At 41.8% G+C, this 18,797-nt stretch overlaps 3 protein-coding genes, 1 long non-coding RNA gene and 1 other non-coding gene across 7 annotated transcripts; 1 reads left to right on the forward strand and 4 right to left on the reverse strand.

The window, feature by feature from the left end:
* Positions 1-1,250: 1,250 nt before the first annotated feature.
* LOC124206697 (glutamate receptor ionotropic, kainate glr-3-like) lies at positions 1,251-3,326 on the reverse strand. The gene is made up of 9 exons (XM_046604171.1): positions 3,157-3,326; positions 2,970-3,076; positions 2,812-2,899; positions 2,590-2,748; positions 2,385-2,532; positions 2,072-2,292; positions 1,881-2,009; positions 1,663-1,805; positions 1,251-1,569 (listed from the first exon to the last, which is right to left on the reverse strand). Exons 1-9 carry the CDS (start codon positions 3,322-3,324, stop codon positions 1,356-1,358), a joined length of 1,377 nt encoding a protein of 458 aa, XP_046460127.1. The 5' UTR covers positions 3,325-3,326; the 3' UTR covers positions 1,251-1,355.
* A 643-nt stretch (positions 3,327-3,969) lies between these two features.
* Trnar-ccu lies at positions 3,970-4,042 on the reverse strand. The gene has a single exon. It is a non-coding gene; the product is annotated as a tRNA-Arg (tRNA).
* Positions 4,043-6,318: 2,276 nt separating this feature from the next.
* Positions 6,319-8,169, reverse strand: LOC124202495 (N-acetylneuraminate 9-O-acetyltransferase-like). Its single transcript, XM_046598831.1, has 4 exons — positions 7,352-8,169; positions 7,038-7,239; positions 6,683-6,911; positions 6,319-6,608 (listed from the first exon to the last, which is right to left on the reverse strand). The coding sequence occupies exons 1-4, from the start codon at positions 7,793-7,795 to the stop codon at positions 6,389-6,391; spliced, it is 1,095 nt and encodes a 364-aa protein (XP_046454787.1). The 5' UTR covers positions 7,796-8,169; the 3' UTR covers positions 6,319-6,388.
* Positions 8,170-10,162: 1,993 nt separating this feature from the next.
* Positions 10,163-17,218, reverse strand: LOC124202991 (dual oxidase-like). Of its 2 annotated transcripts, none has more exons than XM_046599555.1 (9): positions 16,780-17,218; positions 16,465-16,714; positions 15,974-16,054; positions 15,588-15,749; positions 15,035-15,222; positions 14,435-14,639; positions 14,192-14,358; positions 12,381-14,115; positions 10,163-12,304 (listed from the first exon to the last, which is right to left on the reverse strand). In XM_046599555.1, the coding sequence occupies exons 2-9, from the start codon at positions 16,622-16,624 to the stop codon at positions 10,425-10,427; spliced, it is 4,578 nt and encodes a 1,525-aa protein (XP_046455511.1). In that variant the 5' UTR covers positions 16,625-16,714; positions 16,780-17,218; the 3' UTR covers positions 10,163-10,424. The 2 variants fall into 2 exon arrangements, with proteins under 2 accessions (XP_046455511.1, XP_046455519.1); XM_046599563.1 differs by having other exon boundaries at positions 16,465-16,709; positions 16,780-17,106.
* Positions 17,203-18,485, forward strand: LOC124203005. Of its 2 annotated transcripts, none has more exons than XR_006878392.1 (4): positions 17,203-17,523; positions 17,570-17,712; positions 17,794-18,005; positions 18,103-18,485. It is a non-coding gene; the product is annotated as an uncharacterized LOC124203005 (long non-coding RNA). The 2 variants fall into 2 exon arrangements; XR_006878388.1 differs by having other exon boundaries at positions 17,584-17,712.
* The last annotated feature ends 312 nt before the right edge of the window (positions 18,486-18,797 follow it).

The following is an 18,797-nucleotide window of genomic DNA, read 5'->3' on the forward strand; positions in this document are numbered from 1 at the left end:
AAATATAAAGCGGATAAAATAAATCTGAAAATTCAAGCCCGACTTTACTTCAATCAAGACTTTTCAAAATAATCTAAGATCATCATCAGCACTAAGTGCATCATCAGCGCTTAAATGTAGTTAGTTAAGAAAAAAAATTCCACTTAAAAATTGCAAACTTTATATCAATCGCCGCCTCTATGGTCTAATGGATAAGGAAGCGGGCCTGCTATACCGGGGATCTGCCGGAGATTGCGGTTGCGAGTTTCAGTCCCACCAGATGTAGCAAATGTACAACGTACCGAACAGTTCTCCACAGTTTTCTTATTTGAGACCGACTTAGTATGATGACGAGTATTGTCCGTTTGTTTGAGACGAACATGCGCAAATTGCTCCAGACTGTTGGAAAAAGAATTTACTTCATAGGCGATAGTATCCATCAAGGTAATCTTTGCGTATTTCCCATCGCGATATATGTATATGGTCTAAATTATTTTGTCGAATGAAATACGGAAAAAGAACACGAGTGAAGCTGTTTTTTTTTTGTTTTTTTTTCCAAATGAGTAGAGCTACACACTCCTGAGTCCTGAGCCAGCCACGTCAACCGCAGCCTACTATCTGTAAACTAAACAATGAATATAGGCCCACAGTGCTTGTTGCCAGGCCGTTTCTGTTTTCAAAAAAAAAGTAAAGGGGGGGGGGGGGCTAAGGTGAGGGCAAAGAAAGTGAAAGTTTTTCCTGGGGGGGAAAAGGCACGCTAGTAGGGGAACAATAAACGGCCATACTTCGTTGGATATATGAGACCTTGTGATAGTAAATCTCCCCATTTCAACGAGGAATAGAAACATTTTTTAAATTTTAGATAGAGAATAGAGAGAGAGATCACTATACAGTGGGCGCCTACTGTATGTTTCTGTTCATGAAGATCATTTTAAGTCATTAACATCGGTAGAGACGGGCACCGTAATTAGATCATTTTGAAGGGATATCTTGCATCCATTAGTCTCGGTAAAACCCAAAAAATAAGGTGTTGTTTTTATTAATCAAACGCCAATCTCGCAAGGTGATCAACAAGGAATCTGAGAGAGACACGGAGTTAGACAAATAAATAAATCACGAGTATTAATGTTCGAGTTATAAAATCTGCAGTGGTAATAGTGTTTTATAACGTAAATTCTAATCCGGACGATATTTCAGATGTTTCAACTATAAATAATACAATAAGCTCTAAGTTTTATACTTCATTACATAATGTAAAACTGTTTCCGTCAGCTTGCTCGTGTATTTAATAAATTGCGTCGTGTATACTATGATTATAACCTAAACTCGAGTTTTTTTTTAAAGAATATTCCTCAGTTATAACTAATTGGATACCATTAACGAATTGGGTATAGCTTTTCCCGACAGAACTGAATAAAAGCCAATAAGTAGCCACCGAAAAGAATGAGGAATGGTAAGTAGAACTGCTCCAATATCATACGGCTGCTAAATGTCTTGCTCGACACGCCGTTACTGTTGTAATTCAACTGGCACAGTTTTTTGGGTGTCTTGTTATACCCGTTAAGTCCCACATCTATGAACCACATGGCCCTGAATCAACGATATAGAACAGGAATTAATTATACACTTTAAATAAACACCTGTTTATGAGTAATAATAAAGCAATTAAATAGAAAGTATTACTCTCGATTAATTTCCTCAATGTACGGACTGGACTTTGGGACTGCAAAAAACATGGGCTTCCACGAAGTTCTTTCGTACGCCATAGCTAACTGGCATTTTTTCGCGTTGTATTTATCCAAATACGAATTACCAACTCTCCATGGCTGATGACGAAAATTGCGAAAAGTAAATAAAAAAAAAATAATACAATAATTCTGTTGTGGAAAATTTATGTTTACTATTATCGAAACGTAGTTGTCCTTCTGTACAACAGGATTAACCATTTCCGGAAAGGTGAATTTCCTGCAATCCGATGAGCATTTCTTGATTTTTTCGTAGATGACTTTCATATACTCGAGATTTGTTTCCTGCAACATGAAGAATTTTCTAAATAAGTAATTTATGACAAAGCTACCGTAGTTAAACTGACCAGCAAGTCCATATCTTGGATGGATCCAGTTAGTATAGTCGCCTGGTAGGACGGGATGGCCGCCAAATCGTGAAATGAATTAACAACTGGTTTTTGGTATCTCACTGACATGTATGAAGTCAAAGTGGAATTGTATATGTTGACGAAGACAAAAGCCACGAAACACCAGACAGCAGCGAGAAGTTTCTGCTGTTTGAATTGGTTCGTTGGGAAGTTGCTACCTTCAACCAAAAAATATTTAGGCTAAGACAATTGAATTGTTATAATGGCAGACAATGCTGCACGGCCTGTCGATTCAATATGAACATGTAACCTTGGGAAAGGATGGTACCATACAAGTACCACCCAATACTTGCAGCCTTATTTTCTCCAACTCTAATACCCAATCTTTTTGAAAAGTAAGCCAGAACAGTGGAAACTGCAACGACCACAACTCCGGAAATAATCCATCCGATCCATATCTAGACATTCGTAAATGTTAATTTTTGAAAGATTAAAAATTTCGTAGAATTTATTACTCCTGTAGAGAAAACGTCGAATGCGCTAGTGAATGAAATTCTACCCTCGGGATATTTAATTAGAATGCCCGTATAGTCTCCTCCTACTCTACCGCAGAACTCTATAGCTTCGTACCGCTCCAGCGAAACGGCCACTGGGACTAAACCGAAATCAGCTTCCTGCGAAATGACAAAAGCGATAGCCACCAAGTAAGCTATGCAACATGAAAGATGGCTAAGTACGCCTTTGGTTAGAGCTCCGATTATTCCATTCCAGGATCCATTGATTTTGACTCCGTTGGTATTCTCAGCGGCAGGGAATATTTTATAACTGTAATAAACGTTTGAGTATCGATCGTTTTCGACAAATTTATCTCCCGAAAGAAATGTTATATACTCACGTGAACTTTAATTTCTTAGCCAAGTAAAGAAATTGAAGGTACAGTTGATCTGAATACCCAATGATGTGGCCGGAGGAATTCCGTAAAATGGAAATCACTGGTGGAAACTGAAATTACATCGAAACATTTTTGCTATGAGTCATACATCTTTACATCGCCTTATTATTATTTAATTTTGTCTTATTACGTGGCCGGTGACGATCCTGAGCTCCTTCCCTTGTAAACTGCTGCGAAATATCTTAGGCGGGATGTTGCCTTCTTCCGCTGGATTGAAACAATTAGTGATGACAAAAAATCTGAAATACAAACATAGTAATAGTAAACGAAAGCGCAAGAACGTTTTCTTGGTGGTCATCCTTCGCGATGATATTCCGAGAATACTGGTCACTTTATTCGTACACCTCACTTATATATAGTCTCAACACTGAGTTCCATTTCGTTGTATTCCGATTGTCATGACACTCGCTATATGCTGTAGTCTGTAGAGCTATTGACTGTAGCTCGTCATCACAAATTGTTTTTTCCATTAACTCAACAAACAGGTATGGGGCGCTATTGTGTTCATCGTCGTGCATGCTAACAGAGGTTATTGCTTTCCTCTCCATGTCGTCTCGAACAATTATGAATATAGATTGCTAATTTGAGTTAGTCAGGAAAAACGCGATTGGGTCTTGCTCTAGGTTTGCTGTGTTTATTTTCTCTCGCCAAACAATGTTTCTTTTGTTACTCGAAATGGTAGAAAGATAACGGTAAGCTCAAATTATTGGCACAATATAACCTTCAACCGCCGGCGGTTTCGTCTATCTACTGTTTATTTACTGATTCAGTTACACAAAGCGAATTCGATTATTTCAAAATTCAAATTCGAATCCAATTAAAATCGATTTAGCTGTCTGCTTTCAGCTTTTATTCCACTAGCCGATCGGCGATCGCCTTATATTTCATTAACGTAGTGGAAAGCTCAGCTCCGTGAGCGATGTTTATAAAATTTTAATTGTACTACCTCTGGCGAGACTCGAACTCGCAATCCCCGGCTTAGGAGGCCGGTGCCTTATCCATTAGGCCACAGAGGCTTGTTCAGGATTGTTCACCTAGTAAACTAATCAAGAATGCACCAAATAAATAATGTAAAGTATATAAAACTATCAAGTGTTAACTCCAAGAAATTTTGAAGATTACGACCGTAAAAAAAAATTTCATTGAAAAAGAAAATTTGTTTGAAAAGTGCGCTGTCACTATCGGTGACGCATATTCCGTGTCACTGGGGCTATACTGGATCATGCCAGCTTTGTAATTCTCTTTCCACAGGGAAATTTTCGACACAAAAGAAGATTGACGCAGTTACGAGGAAACGTCAGTCGAATAAGAAACAGCCAAGCTTGGAGGAATACAACTCCGTGTGCAACACAGGTACAAATTTGTGATTGAAATCGATTGAAATAGGCTCGACAGGATGTAAGAAGAAATTCTGGTACCGCATCCCAAACTCTACCGGGAAATCAAAATGACCTTAAACAGTTATTGTCTGGCTTAAGTTTATGGACGCAATTGTAATACGGCTTTGTCCAATCGTATTGCAGGTAATACGCAGGTAAATGAGATATAGCATTATTTTATTAAACACAAATATGAAATATAATAATTTTACTTCGAATTTCTACTCAAAAAGGACATATAAGCGGATAGCATTAAATAATCCATAGCACATCACGCATCACAATTTAGAAAAATCTTAAAGCTGAGCTGCTAAATCTGAGCTTTATTTTTACAGGTCCTAAATAGCAGATGAATTAAAAATATCCACTACAGTCACCACCACCCAACAAACAAGCCTCTTTGGAAACATCCGGTAATCGACAGAGACGGTCGTTCGTGTCGGAACATTCGGTTGTCTGGCCGCTGCAAGTCCAAAAACCTTTATACGTGCACCGACAAGCGTGATCGGGTGGGGCTGACTTTGTGACGGCGCAACCTCCCCCTGAAATCCGATAGAAATAAGTGCAGTCGCATTCGAAAAACGAATTTAATGCCAACAGCGAAGGGTCAAAGGATTTGGGCGTGAAAGCCAATCCGGGCGGAGGAATATTATCACGGCCGATCACTTCAACAGCCGCTCTGGGTCTGTTGGTCAAAATGAAATTAACACCAGCATTCACGTAACTTTTCATGGAAGACTTTTTATCAATGGTCCAAATTCCGATCGAAACGTAAGCCTTCGTGTCGAGACTGTACTGGATGGCTTTGTAGAAAGTGTTGGGCAAGCAAGACGTTATCCCGGTGGTGTACACGACGTTGTTGGTGCTCAATTGAAGAGAATTATCCCAGACTTTTTCCGCGTTATCTCCTTCGCTGTCGATTGTGTAGAAATAGCGATCGACGTATTCGGAATGTTGTGCTTCCTGTAAAGCCCCGCGCAGGTAATCAACTCGTGAAACGGTCGAGCAACCCAGAAGAATTTGACCGCGATAACCCCGTGAAATGACATTCTCGTTAATCATCCGCACTACGTTGGCTCCAGCTTGGGCGTAATTTCGGATGGATTTTTCCAGTTTGGCGTCGATGTAGATGAGTGCCAGATGAGAGGATGTTATCTCGGAGCTGCCCAGGAAGTCCGTCATTTCTGCGACACTGGTGGAGCCGGAACAGCCCTCGCCTAGTGATCTGCATCCGTGATCTTGAATCGATAAAAACTGAAGCAAACAAGTGCAGTCACAATGAGCCCCGTGGTGGAACTGGACGGGACGAGTGCCGTCAAACTTCAGATCCATTTCGATTCCGTTGGCGCCTTGTTCCAGAGCCCAGCGAATAGCGTTCGGTGTGTTGGTCATGTGAGCGATGACGGTAATCTGGGGCGATGCGCTAACGACACAGATGATTGCACAATAAATGATAGTAGACACCACAATTACCGAGAGCTTCATTTTACTGGAAATTTTGAGCGAAACAAAACAACACGTTTCTATAACACTATTGGATTGAAGATTCAAATTTCTTGGTGGATTTTAAGTTCTGTTATGGTAAATTGGAGAGAGACCAAGACTGGCACGTCAGTTCAGATAAGTGACTAAAAGACAAGTTTCGCATAAACAACTTTTAAACATCGAGGCCGCTGCAGGTCCCACTCTGTCCTCTCACCTTTCTTGATGATGACCTTCCCCAGCTGGCCAGCTGCTCTGTATGGTTGACAGTAGCCACATCCCTCTTGATTGTTCTTTCCCCTTTATATTATCAATCCCCAAGGAAATACCTTCTCTTACACCCCCCCCCCCCCTTTGCTACTTTTCGAGTTGCGAGGGTTAATCAAGTGGTATAGGATTTCACTTACCAAAAGAAAAGGCGGGAGTTTAAATGGGTTTTAAAAAAGATGTATTTAAAAAAAAATTGAACGCCTGTATTATTCCAATGTTATAGCTAGGATATTATTTTTCGCAAAGATCATTTAGAAGAAGTTGAGTGGCTTGCGATAAGGCTGAATAACCTGGGTGTGTGAAATCGTTGCAGTTAATATACGAATAATCTGGCTCTGAGTCGATATACATCCCATATTGCAAGCGCTCTCGAAAAAGACCGCAACCACGGATGTATTCCTCAACTAATGGATTACTTGAATCCCATATGATTCGCATATCTGGGTAACTCCTAAAAATAATCAATTTCAAGACGAATTTATACTTTTATATGCGTTTGGTCCTGCGATAAATTATATTACTCACTGCAGTTTAGACCGAACGGCTTCGTTGTACTGATGGATCTTATCCGAAAATATGTCCGTGTTCATAGCGCCAGTGCTTCCAAACTTTTCCACGACTGGGTATTGATTAAGCCAAATTACTTTGCTGACATTTGCCAACTGGCTGAGGAATGGAGCGAGTCGCTGTAATTGTTTTTGGTAAAATTTGAAATCGGCGCCTTGGGATTGCAGCATGTGCCACACAGAAACACCTTTTGATGAGAAATTTACAATATTATTTTTTAAAATTACTTTAATATTGTTTGCTTTAATCGAATGATCAGTGATTATTACTTTGATTCAGTTATAGAATTCACTACTAAATACTAAAATATCACCTAAAATAGTCAAGTTTGGTCGATCAGTTTCACTGTCAGTTGCCCACTGGCGTATCGTATCGATGACCGTGTCATTAATAAGAGGTCGCCATTGAAAGGATAATCGCAGTCTCAGTATTTCACTTGTAACTTCCATATTACCGTGGTAACCAAAAAATGGAAGTGGTCTCGGTACTGATTTATGATCGTAGTCTGGAATCAACTAATAATTAAATAATAAAACCATTTTTAATAACCAAGCATTAGCATTTCACCGCTTTTTTTATTTGTCCAAGACTTGTTTCACGAGAAAATATTATTGCATACTGTATTACCTTGATGAAGTTGAAAAATTGTTGTCGTATTCTAGAATCGCCTATAAATGCAAAATGCAAATTCTTTTGGGGTCTTTTGAATAAATTCTGATTATTAGATGAATTCCGGGCTGAGTAATGTCGCTCATAAAGCGAATCAATACAGCCAACAACTTGTTTAAAAGTATAACGAGTAAGCCGACACGATCCCAATTTGGAAATCATCATTCGACTGTTATCGTACGATCCATCAGCTTGTTTGGCAAAGTGGTATTCCCGATTGTCCAGTAAATTCCCAGAGCACAGCGGAGACTCTTTGCCTGACTTCTGAAAATGACGGTTTTGGCTACAAAGGATCACAATAATCACGGCCGATATCAATGAGAATACACCCAGCAGCAACACACTCCATTTTGGTGTGGTATTGAAACGCATCCGACTGAAGAAGCCCAGCAAACTGGGCATATTAAAATAGTATATGTGGTTCTGAGTAATTAAACTTATCACGGTTGTCTTCTAGATTCCTTTTCACTGATTTTGGAATACATGATGCGCAGTTTTAATTTTCTTTGCCGATTTATTACATCAAAAATACCCGGCGGATAGCCGATTGGCCTGCTGAAAGATGAACATTAACTGTTGATTTTAAAGTGGCACATAATTGGGGATCACGCTTGTATTATTCACACTCGATTTCACATATTTAGTACAAATCCTGAGTTCTGTGGCCACCCTCTCTACTAGATACGGTGACTTGTGTATTCGGCAGCTTCTACGCAACTGCAGCAGGATCTCTTTCTCTCGGAAGTTTCGATGGCCTTGGATAATTTATTTATGGTGTTTTACATCCAACTCTTTTGAAAAAGATATTCTGGACCCTTTTTGGGTGGGTAATAAAATCCAAACGTGAGAATACTGTTTGACATCCATCGACAAGCAAAAATAAAAACGGCCCAAAATATGTAAGAGGATTGAGGAACCTAAATCTACTATCTTCGGTTTAAAACGTCGTGATGTGTTTGCGCTGAATTTTCATGTATCCTAGGACGAATAGGGAAGCTATATAGGACTCTAGCTTTCTTCAGCACTTTTATAACCGTCTATTCCACGTTCGACTTTCAAGGGCAGCGAATTGTTTATAACTTTTACCTAGCAGGCAATTTGGTCATGATGGCCAACTATTATGCTAGCTTTCCGCCGCTTTCCGCTTTTTAAAAAATGTGTTTGTCACCGTAATAAACTTTCCAAACCAGTGGAATTATTAAATTTAAAAAATGTATCAGTGAATCACTATACTTGGTTAGATACGCACCATCAGAAAACTGATCAGAAAACTGATGAAAATTTGCTGACATTCAAGTCTCCGTTTCTTTCTGTACTAGACATTTGCACGGTACAGCAGCAGCGCTAATTTCCTGTAAGAAAGAAGAGACCTTCAATATACGTACCTGTGAGACGACGTCTGGATGAGTGGATGTTGCGGATGTGCCTAAAAGAAAATTAATAGAGGTTTTCTGGGTTTCCTGTTTCCGTGATTTTCACTTTTCCTCCGCATTACATGGGATTATAATAGCTGCCAATTATTGGTATGGTGATTCTGACGGGCTTGCTTAAGTTTCACTCTGGGACATAGTACTGAAGTTTGGAATCCTATAAGAAATTTCGAAAATAGTTTCAATAAACTTCCATGCTTAAATACTTCAATAACAATATATACCTGTAACTATTTGAAACTGGAGAAAAGCGTATCTTCGTCCGAATCTTCATCATCGATAGCCAAAATTGTTTCTTTGAGGCCTGGGATAAGATATAACTGCTGGATTACAGAGTTCATAAAACAAGTCACGCCTGCATTTTTTTAATTCCACGAAATAACAGGCCGCTCAACTTTCCACTGCTGGTACAAACTACATTCAAATTACAAAACAAAATTAATTTAAATTCAGCATGCGGATTTTTTTTTCTTTTCAGACATAGAAGACAGAGACATTTATCAAGTGAGATTTACCTTTAAGGCTTTAACATAGGGAAAAGGAAAAAAAAACTGCAAGCTATTTTGTTCCTCGCACCTCTAGACGAGTAACTCTAGAGCTTAACAAGCGATGAGAACATCTTTGCTGCAGATTTTTTTGTTTGAAGCGCAAATCCCAAAGTACAGACCGGCAGTATCGGTATCGCCACAACTGCTACTGCTACTTGTGCTACCAGTACTACTCTTGACGACTTCGTCTGCCGGGATTAAGTAGAGCTGATGCGACGCTGATATCGCTGCCGGTGCCAGTGCCACTATCAATCGACTGACCACCACCGTTTGACGAATAGGTGAAATTTTCGTCGGCGTCATTTTCGTTGGCGTTAACTGCAACTTGGAAGGAGTCATTTGGGTTTTCATCGCCATGCTTGAAGCTTCATCAACTTAGTATAAGGTAAATTTAGTTCATTAGGTGTACGATACGATCACAGAATCACACCTGATAAATAACTGCTTCGTATTTCCTTTCGACTTTCAAAGTTTCGTTATAAACTTACACTATACCATCTGCCAGATAGAAATTAATAAATTTGAACGTTACTGACGCACGCAACGATTATACTCGATACATAGCATTTTTTTTATTGCAATTCTGTTACCGCAGGTAGGAGATGAAAGTGGCAAAAAATCCGACATTTGCAGTACATGAATCAATAATACTCGAATCTGAATGCAATCGAGTGCTGAGTTCAATTCTATTCTTCTAATACCAAGTTTGCCCGTTGGCGCTTTCAGCTTCACGAATTAGTATCATACCTGAAAATTCAAGAAAATGCACTCTGCAAATCAAAAGTAACTTATTATATGACCATTCCTTACGTCTTTTATTTTCCAAGTATAACATGACAGACAGGCGAATCGAGGGATGCACAAAAGGGGGGAAAATGACAAGTGCGTCCACCATCAGGACAATACAGAAAAAAAAAGACGCGATTAATAACAAAAGCAGCACGACGCTAATGAGAAGACAAACAGAATGAAGATTCCAAGAAATTAAAGAAACTCTTCTATAAACAAAATGTACATGACGCAGTTTAGGACAAGGTTATCTCCTCACAGTGATTAACCGAAATTCTCGAAATGGTGTATGAAAAAGGGCAGCTTGCGGCCCTGATTCACTTCCTCGCAAGCGCTCATGATGGACTTGGTCAAGGGTCGCGGACCGCAGCTAAAGACGCCGATCTTGCTGACGTAACTGTGCTTCTTCTGAACGAACTTGAGGAAGGAGGTCATGTCCGGTCGACCAAAATGGTTGACCGCCTTCAGCCCGGTGAACATGCTGCGCTTGGAGATGCGCTGGAAGTGGTTCTCGCAAATGTAGAGCATCGTCGTGCGCAAATCGAATTTGTGGAAGAACTGAGTGATGAAGATGTGCATCTCCAGCACGTTGGTCACGTCCTTGCGCTCGACGTCTCTCAGGACGTCGATGAACCACTCAAAGTGGCGGTGCGACGGGCAAGTCCACAGGAAGTAGACCTTCTTGCAGGCGACGCCGGAGTAGCGGTTGGTTGACGTGCCAAAGACCAAATCGTTGAGGATGGAAGCGTAGGGCGTGACTCCGATACCTCCACCCACCATGACGGCGACTTCAAACTTGTACCAGTCCTGATTGCCGCCACCGAATGGACCGTCGAGTTGGATTTTAGGATCCATCTCTTTCGGGTTGAAGTTGCTAGGGTCGAAGTAATTGCGCAGCTTCCACGTCCAAGGTCCCTGCGCCTTGATGTGGCAGGATAAAAAGTTTTCGTGAGGAGCCGATGTGAGCGTGAACGAGTGGAACTCTTCAGGCTTGACTCCGGTGCACGAGAGACGGATCCACTGGCCGGAAAGATACTTGAAATTGGGTGGGCGGTAGAATTTCACCTTGAGGACGTCGGACGGCAGTAGGACCGTTTCGATTATGTCCAGGCCCATGAACTTGGTGCGCAAACTGATAATCTTGTCCAGGGTGTAGACGATGGCCGGTCCGATGAGGAAGACCCAGAAGGTGGGCGAGGCTGTCAGCCGGCCGAGTCCGTGCAAGACGGACAGGATGTAAAGGACAATGTACAAACTGTGAGTCATCCAGAAAAAGTTGTAGGCCTTTTTGCGAATGATGGGATGGGCAAAGACAAAGATGATGATCATAACCACAAAGAGGAGCACGCCCGTCAGTCCCGTTAAAGTCTGGAACAGCCAGTAGGTGATGGTGGGCTTGTAGTCGCTGGGCAAGTTGATTTCCTTGGAGAGACAGCGCAAATGTTCGATGGGTTGCGTCGAGACGTGGTAAAAGTTGACGACGTGACCGACCGTGTGCAACATCGAAAAGAAGAAGGCCGTCAAGGCGCAGATCTTGTGGAACTGAACGTGAGAATCTAGCGGAATGTATTGCTGCACCGAGAACTCTTTGAGTTTGGTCAACAAGTTGCGGGACATGGTCAACAACAAGAGGCTGTAGCAGAAGGAAAGGGCCGCGGCTGAGCCACGCGTGATGGCGATGCCGACGCCCATGATGTGACGCAGATCCGTGTGCTCGGACATGAACGAGTAGTGGATGAAACGGTCGACGAAAAGGGCGATCGTCACGACGTAGAAGACGAACAGGTAGAAAATGTTCTGGCGATTGGCCTCCAGGAAAGTGGTCAGCTCGTCCCACTTGCGCAGGATCGTGTTCCGGTGGCGCTCCTGGACGGCGTCGATGTGGAAGCTGGTCATACGGGCCACGTTAGTCGACGTGTCCAAAAAGTTCTGCTTGGCGCCTTTGCAGTCGAGTCCGATGGCGATTAAGTCACCGCGGTACTCGCGCATCATCAGCTTGAAATCATCGTAGGTCAAAGCGTCTTTGTGTTCCAGGCCGGCAGACTGGAACATGCCGTCAATCAATTCCGTCACCTGGTCGTTGTTCAAGCTGTTGTTGGTACGCGCAATCTCGACCAACGAGCGCAACATCTCAGAAAGTTCACCTGTTGGGTAAATAAAAAATCAATTCATCTCGAGGGCCAATCAAAAGTCTGACCAATTAAGCTAATGCGAACGTACCTTTGTCGATGACGCCATTGCGATCGTTGTCGCACATATCGAAAATGATGCGCAACTTGTCCTCAGTGTGGCCCTTGGAGAAGAGGACGACGGTGTCGAGGAACTCCTGGAACGAGATGCGACCATCGCCGTCCTTGTCGACAATGTTGAACATCATTTTCACGAAGACGTCGTCGCCCTTCATGCCCAGAGCGCTGGCGAATTCGCTGCGTGACAGAGACGTCCGCATGACCATGACGACGTCGCTCGTCACCTCCTCCATTTTGCGCTTCTCGCCCGGCTTGGGACCAAAAGTCAAAGCGTAAGCTTCGCGGAAGAAATGTTCCAGCCGCTTCTCTCGGCGCTCCCGCGTCTCCGCGTTTGACAGCATCTGCTCGCGGTAGGTGGGAACCTGTTCCAGGTGCTTCTTGTGGCTGGTCAGGAACGTCTCCAACTTGTGGAGGAAGCGCTTGCGCGACGCGTTTGAGTCGAATTCCAGGACGAGGTCGTAGTCGCGCGGCACGCGCACCAACAGCATCGGCTTCTTGCGGGCGTCTTGCGTGACTTCAATCGTCAGCAATTCGACGCCTTTGAAGTTGACCTTGCGCAGCTTTTCACCTTTGCGGTTCACCGTGTAAAACACCTCCTCGGGACCGAATTTCACCTTCACCAGTCGCTTATGGTTCAAATGCAGCCACTCCTTGACGACCATCTTGTCCACCGATTTGCCGTTGTTGTTTTCTTCGCGATGGGCCTTGAGCTTGCGACGCTTGGAATTCTGCAATTTCACGACGCCGTAGCCAGCGCCTGCGGCGATAATCGGCACGAAAGCCAAGAGGAGACAGCCGTAGATGTAGGGCACTTCGCTGCCCGCAAAGTAGTCGTAGCCGGCCAAGAAGTTGCAGGGGGTCAACAGCGAAGCGTTGAGCTGAGTCGGTTGCGGGCACGGGTCGCCTTCACGGAAGAAGAACACATTCCGCTGGATCTCCCCTTCGCTGATGTTCATCGTGCTGAGAATCACGTCGTAAAAGGTCGTTTGGCGGATCGCCTCGATTTCGCTGGCCGTAAACATGCCGTTGTCGCTGTTTTCGAACCAAAAGCGATCAGCGTCGCGGATTCGACCCAGCTGTTCCTTGATGACGGCCGTGAAAAGTGGACCAGGTCCGTTGGTTGACTCCAACATTCCTCCGATGTAGATGTCGACATTCCACAAATCATTTCCATAGAGCTCGGCCAGCTTTGGGAAGAGTTGAGGCTGCTGAACGGCTAGCGCCGGATTAATGTCAGTCCAGTTGGTGATGGGTCTCAAGTGGAAGCTGCGGCGGGCCGTGTTGTAGTCCGGCAGGCCGGTATCTCGACCGCGCATGATGTTGAGCACTCCTAGATCGCGACGGGAAAATTCCATGGGACCAAAGAGCTTGTTGCGTACGTCGGAGCAGAGTAAACTGTCCTCTCGTTCGGCCAGCTGCGAGGCCATGCCCAGGATGAATTCTTCGACGGAATTGTTGACCAAAATTTCGACAGCGTCCCACCAGGCCGAGCAAAGTCGAATGGCTGGCGTCTCGTTTGGTCCCAACCTGAAATTGCATTGACCGTCACGTCTGTAGAGGCCGGGAGGGATCATCGTGTGACCGAAGCGGAAGGCAGCGCTCTGGAACACATGGCTGATTCCAGGGTGTACATCGGCTTTGTAGCCTTCGTATTCGCCGAGAGATTCACCAATCAGGGCCGGTAAATATTCGTACACGACAATGTTCTACAGACATACAAAAATAAAAATATTACAACAAATGCTTTGAATGATGGTACCATCCATCAAGATTTAGACGTACTTGCAATGTTGCCACCACTACACGACGAGCCCTTTGGAAGACTTGCTCATCCGACCATTCCGGATGTTCTTGTTGAATTTTACCAGCGACCAAATTATGGAAGCGGAAAAAGAGAACGCCAATAGCAAGAATTGCTGGGTTTTGATTGGTCCGGGGATCTCCGAGTACTATATAAACATATCGTGAATAATTCATTCATTCAACATCTCCAATCCAATTACCGTCAATAATTTGTTTACTTACGAAGCATTTTTTCGGGACTAGTCATTCTCATGATGTGTGGAGCAGGAGCAGTGAAAATAGGTGCACGATCCTTGTTTCGTGGGGGCATTCCTTCCGAATCGCCCAATTTAAAAGTTCCGTTCGTGAATGACCGCATGGCGTTCACCCAGGCCTCACTTGTGCTGTAGATAAAACTGCCATCAATCCAGCTGGTCATCCGATTGATCTAAGGGACAAAAAGCCAATTTATGTAATTCGATTACTATTGCCTTCAATAACTTGACGATGGATCTCATGCGAATAGTTCTCGCACATAAAAAGAAATTGACTCAAGTGTGTCAGGGGCTATCCTAAATGAGATAATTTCCCTTGAAAAAATTATTCGAAAAACCCATAAACAAAAGTGAAGTGCAAGTCTTTCGTTTCGGTTGCTGATGTAAACTGTAAAGTAGCCCCAAAGGCTCTTGCCATCACCATTTTGAACTAGATACAATAAATCTGGATGGGATGGGATTTCCCAAATATGCATTTGATGGCTAACTTCCCTTGAGTATTTTTATTTGATTCTACTGGAGGTATTAGGAAATCACTGAAAAGAGTAAGCGATTATCTCTGGTATACCTGTTCCCGGGGGCTGTTTGGGCTTTGTCCTGTTTTGTGGTCGTACCAGGCACGGTGAAATGGCATGAATTTCTTTCCTGTGCATTCTGCGTCATACATCTCGTCACACTTTTCGATATCAATTTTGTGCATCTCAATTGGGCAACCCGACTCGCTGGCCATCAGGATCTCTGAAGATACCAGTTGTCCTGCAATAAAAAAATAAAATACAACGACATACATTAAGAAATTGATCGATGACCTAACACTATTGGGCAATCAAAAGTTGTCGCCAACAATCGAACGTAGACACAGGGAACCTCGATAGTGATCTAGCTAAAAGAGTCACTCATAGTTTCGTAAAAACCAAGTGCAATTTGCATATCAAGTCAAGTTAGATTGATGTCGATTGATTCATTTTAAAAATAGAAAAATAAAATGTCGTAATTTTTACAGCATTTAGCGATTTGGTAGGAAGCCTTAGATTTTGAAAGTTTTCACCCTTATCAAACCTTAGAAAATGTTTGCTAAAGTGCGTTTCTTTTCTGGACAAAACAGAGTAATAAACACGTACCGAAGAAAGCGAAAAGAGCGGTGCGATTCATGACAGAGCCGAGTCCATCGGGACCTTTCATGAAGAGTTCACTGAGTTTCCTTGCATTGGGCCGATTATCTCCTCCCATCATGTAGACACCGTCAGCGTAGGTAGCTGGGACTTTGCGCGTCAAGTGACTGTCTGCAATACAAATGGCAACAATTTGATTTAGTTCCAAAACATTTTTATTAATAATTTAAAAAAAAGTTATCTACACATTTAAGGCATTTAGATTTCAAAATTTTACTTTTAAGCTATTCGCTCAGGTGAAAACTGAAGTGAACAACAGCATAAGAATAGAATAGAAAAAAAAAATGCATTGGTAGCTATTAATTAAAAAAAAAAAATTCAGACCGTTAACTTACCGACTGATCCCCAATCTGGATGAGCCAAGTTGTTGTACCATCCATCGTATCGTGGTTTTTCGTAGGTGCCCTTAATCCGTTCTGTCAAAAGAAAAAAACAAAAACAAGAATTTAGTATTACATTAGAGGTTGCGAAAAAGGAGATAATGCCCACGGATTTCACCTACCGGTATTAACATTAAAGCACTCTCGTGTGTAATCTTATTAGCAATCTACCTGTATCGATTGCCCCAGATTAAAGCATACATTTATAAAAATATTGTGCAAAACCAGATTTTTTTTTAGAACGAGTACTCTACTCTACTTATTTTTCGAGATAAAATAATCGTTGAATTTAGTTTTTGACTCCTTAGCACAGATAAAGACCACTTCTTTATCACATCTTCTTTACCTATGTCCTTAGTGCCAAACTAAAATTCTTTACAATTGCCACACATGTCTCTTCGCTTTCACCCAAAAGAAAAAATGGAATTAAACCAACGAAAACTCACCTGCATGTGTCTGTCCAACAAATTGGGAGAAGGGAAGTAACATGAGTAATCCATAATCCAACCACATGATCGTGCCCTTTGTTACGATGCTGGTCGTGCATTGTCTAGGCCACTTATCGGTGCGAGGTGTTGATCTTCCGCGGTCTGCTGTACAATCCATGGCGTGAACGTGGGGGAAACTCGATCACTGCTTGACCGATTACTAGTACGACACGCTATCGCTAACTTTTCCTTCCTATGATTGGCTTTTCTACACAAATACACAAATAATGTTTACTCTTGAGCAGAAACGACAAATGAAAATTATTAATTTACCTTGTCAATGGTTGGTTGGTTAGTGGATTGGTGCCCTGCTGCTGACGATCAGTCACCTTGTCAATGTTGAGTCAGAATGTTTCGTAACCCCCACTCCCAAAAAAATATAACAAAACAGACAAGAAAACACTCAATCAGGGCAAGCTCGTAGAAACACTCACACTTGCAAACAATTATTTCATCTTTAGATCTTTTCTTGAAATGAAACAGCTGAGACCTGAGAGAGAAGACTATGACAGTCTTGACGGTATTGAATATCCAACAATGCAGTCTGAACTTAAGCTTCAACAAAACTACTAAACTAGCCGCCTCCAATGGCAGAAACGCCGAAAGATCTAAACTTGAGAAATGAGTAGGCCTACAAATTCGTCTGCTTGCGTTAATCCGTATTGTCATGGAAAAGAATAAAGGAGAAACAAATCATTCCAGTGTGGTCGACGCACTGAAGTTTAGTTCATGAGTTTCCGCTAGATGCCAATGAACGTTCTTAAAGAGCTTTTCATTTTCATTTTTTGGGGAAGGTGGTAACCCGAGGCCATCACCCACTCCCCAGCTCACCTGAGGGTCTAGGAGCGCGAAAATTGACTGTTGTCTACAGTGTGGATCGTGTTCAGTTGCGAACGGTTATCCGTTATCGTGGATAGAAACTCGAGTCTCGCGTGATGAGTTAGTTGTTGTTAAGCGATTGATTGAATGAACAAGATTTTTACTCAGATTCCAGTGATGATGATTACATTCCTACAGGTAATTGCTCCAAAGTGTATACCTAGGCTATATCACAATATCTTAGTTTACATTTTCCAGGTGACTGAGAGTGATGTTGAAGAATTATCCAATGAAGCTGAACAAATTTCAAGCAATGAAAGTGATGACTGTAGAACAAAGCTCTTCCAAAAAGAGAAAACGTCCCTTAAAAAAGAATAAATCAAATAAGTAGGCTATCTATAACTATAATTCATTCGTTATTTATGGTTTTATGTTGTGCCTTACATTGTCATTTTATTTGTTTTGTAGAACAACAGTTTCTGAAGAACCAGACAAAGGAGATAAATTTAAAAATACCAATAATGATGAAGATAAAAAACAAAGGATTGATTGTATGTGGGCTAGTTTCAAGGAGGGAACTGACACAAACTGACAAAAGAAGCAAAAAGAGACTGTTGCACCTATTGTAACCAAACCTACAAAATCTACAACCTGTAAAAATTTGCTGGAGAAGAAATTGAGTAATTTTTTTATACGTCTATATGCATTTCAAGTGACTGGGCTTTACCTGGATCACACACTTTTTGTGTAATCTAATTTCAATATTATTACATTTAGAATCCCAGAAGAAGTTAAGAAAACTGGACCTTTAAATTCCCAATAAATGAAAGGAAAAAACCTTCCTACTTAAAAATAAAATCCGGTGGCCTTTCTAGCATTACCAGTCAATTATCAAGTAAAAAAGCAAAGCTCAGTACATTGGAAAAATCAAAGCTGGATTGGGATCGATTTAAAACAGAAGAAGGGATTGCGGAAGATCTGAAATCTTTTAATCATAGGCAAAAAAATTTTGATTTTGGGAAGGCAAGCTTTTCTAGAACGGGCTGACGTAAAACAATTTGAAACTGAAACAAATTTTCGTGCGGGGCGGAAACCTCGTTAACCGTAAAATGCAAATCATCTCACTGAAATACAACAAATAAAAAAGAATTCAAATGGTTGTTTGTTTTTATTGTTTGTTTTTTTACAATCGCCTTCACTTACGTAATTATTCAATAAATTCTGGATAAAATGAAATTCTATAAAGAAAAACGAGCTTCGTCATTAGTTCCTAAAACTGTTTTTTTTTTTCATTACTTAGAAGGTAATTCGTATCTCCAAAGAAAGGGTTTCACATCCGTGTGTCTTAACCGAGGCGGACATGTAATTGGCACATGTTCAGACAGTTTTTTGGGGGAGGATTTGGACTGTTTAACAAAAGGCAAATGCGCTTTGTCAACAAGAATTATGAAATTCACAACATCGACAATTGC

This window comes from Daphnia pulex, chromosome 2 (genome assembly GCF_021134715.1).
Source record: "Daphnia pulex isolate KAP4 chromosome 2, ASM2113471v1".
In the NCBI taxonomy this organism is placed as follows: Eukaryota; Metazoa; Arthropoda; class Branchiopoda; order Diplostraca; family Daphniidae; genus Daphnia; species Daphnia pulex.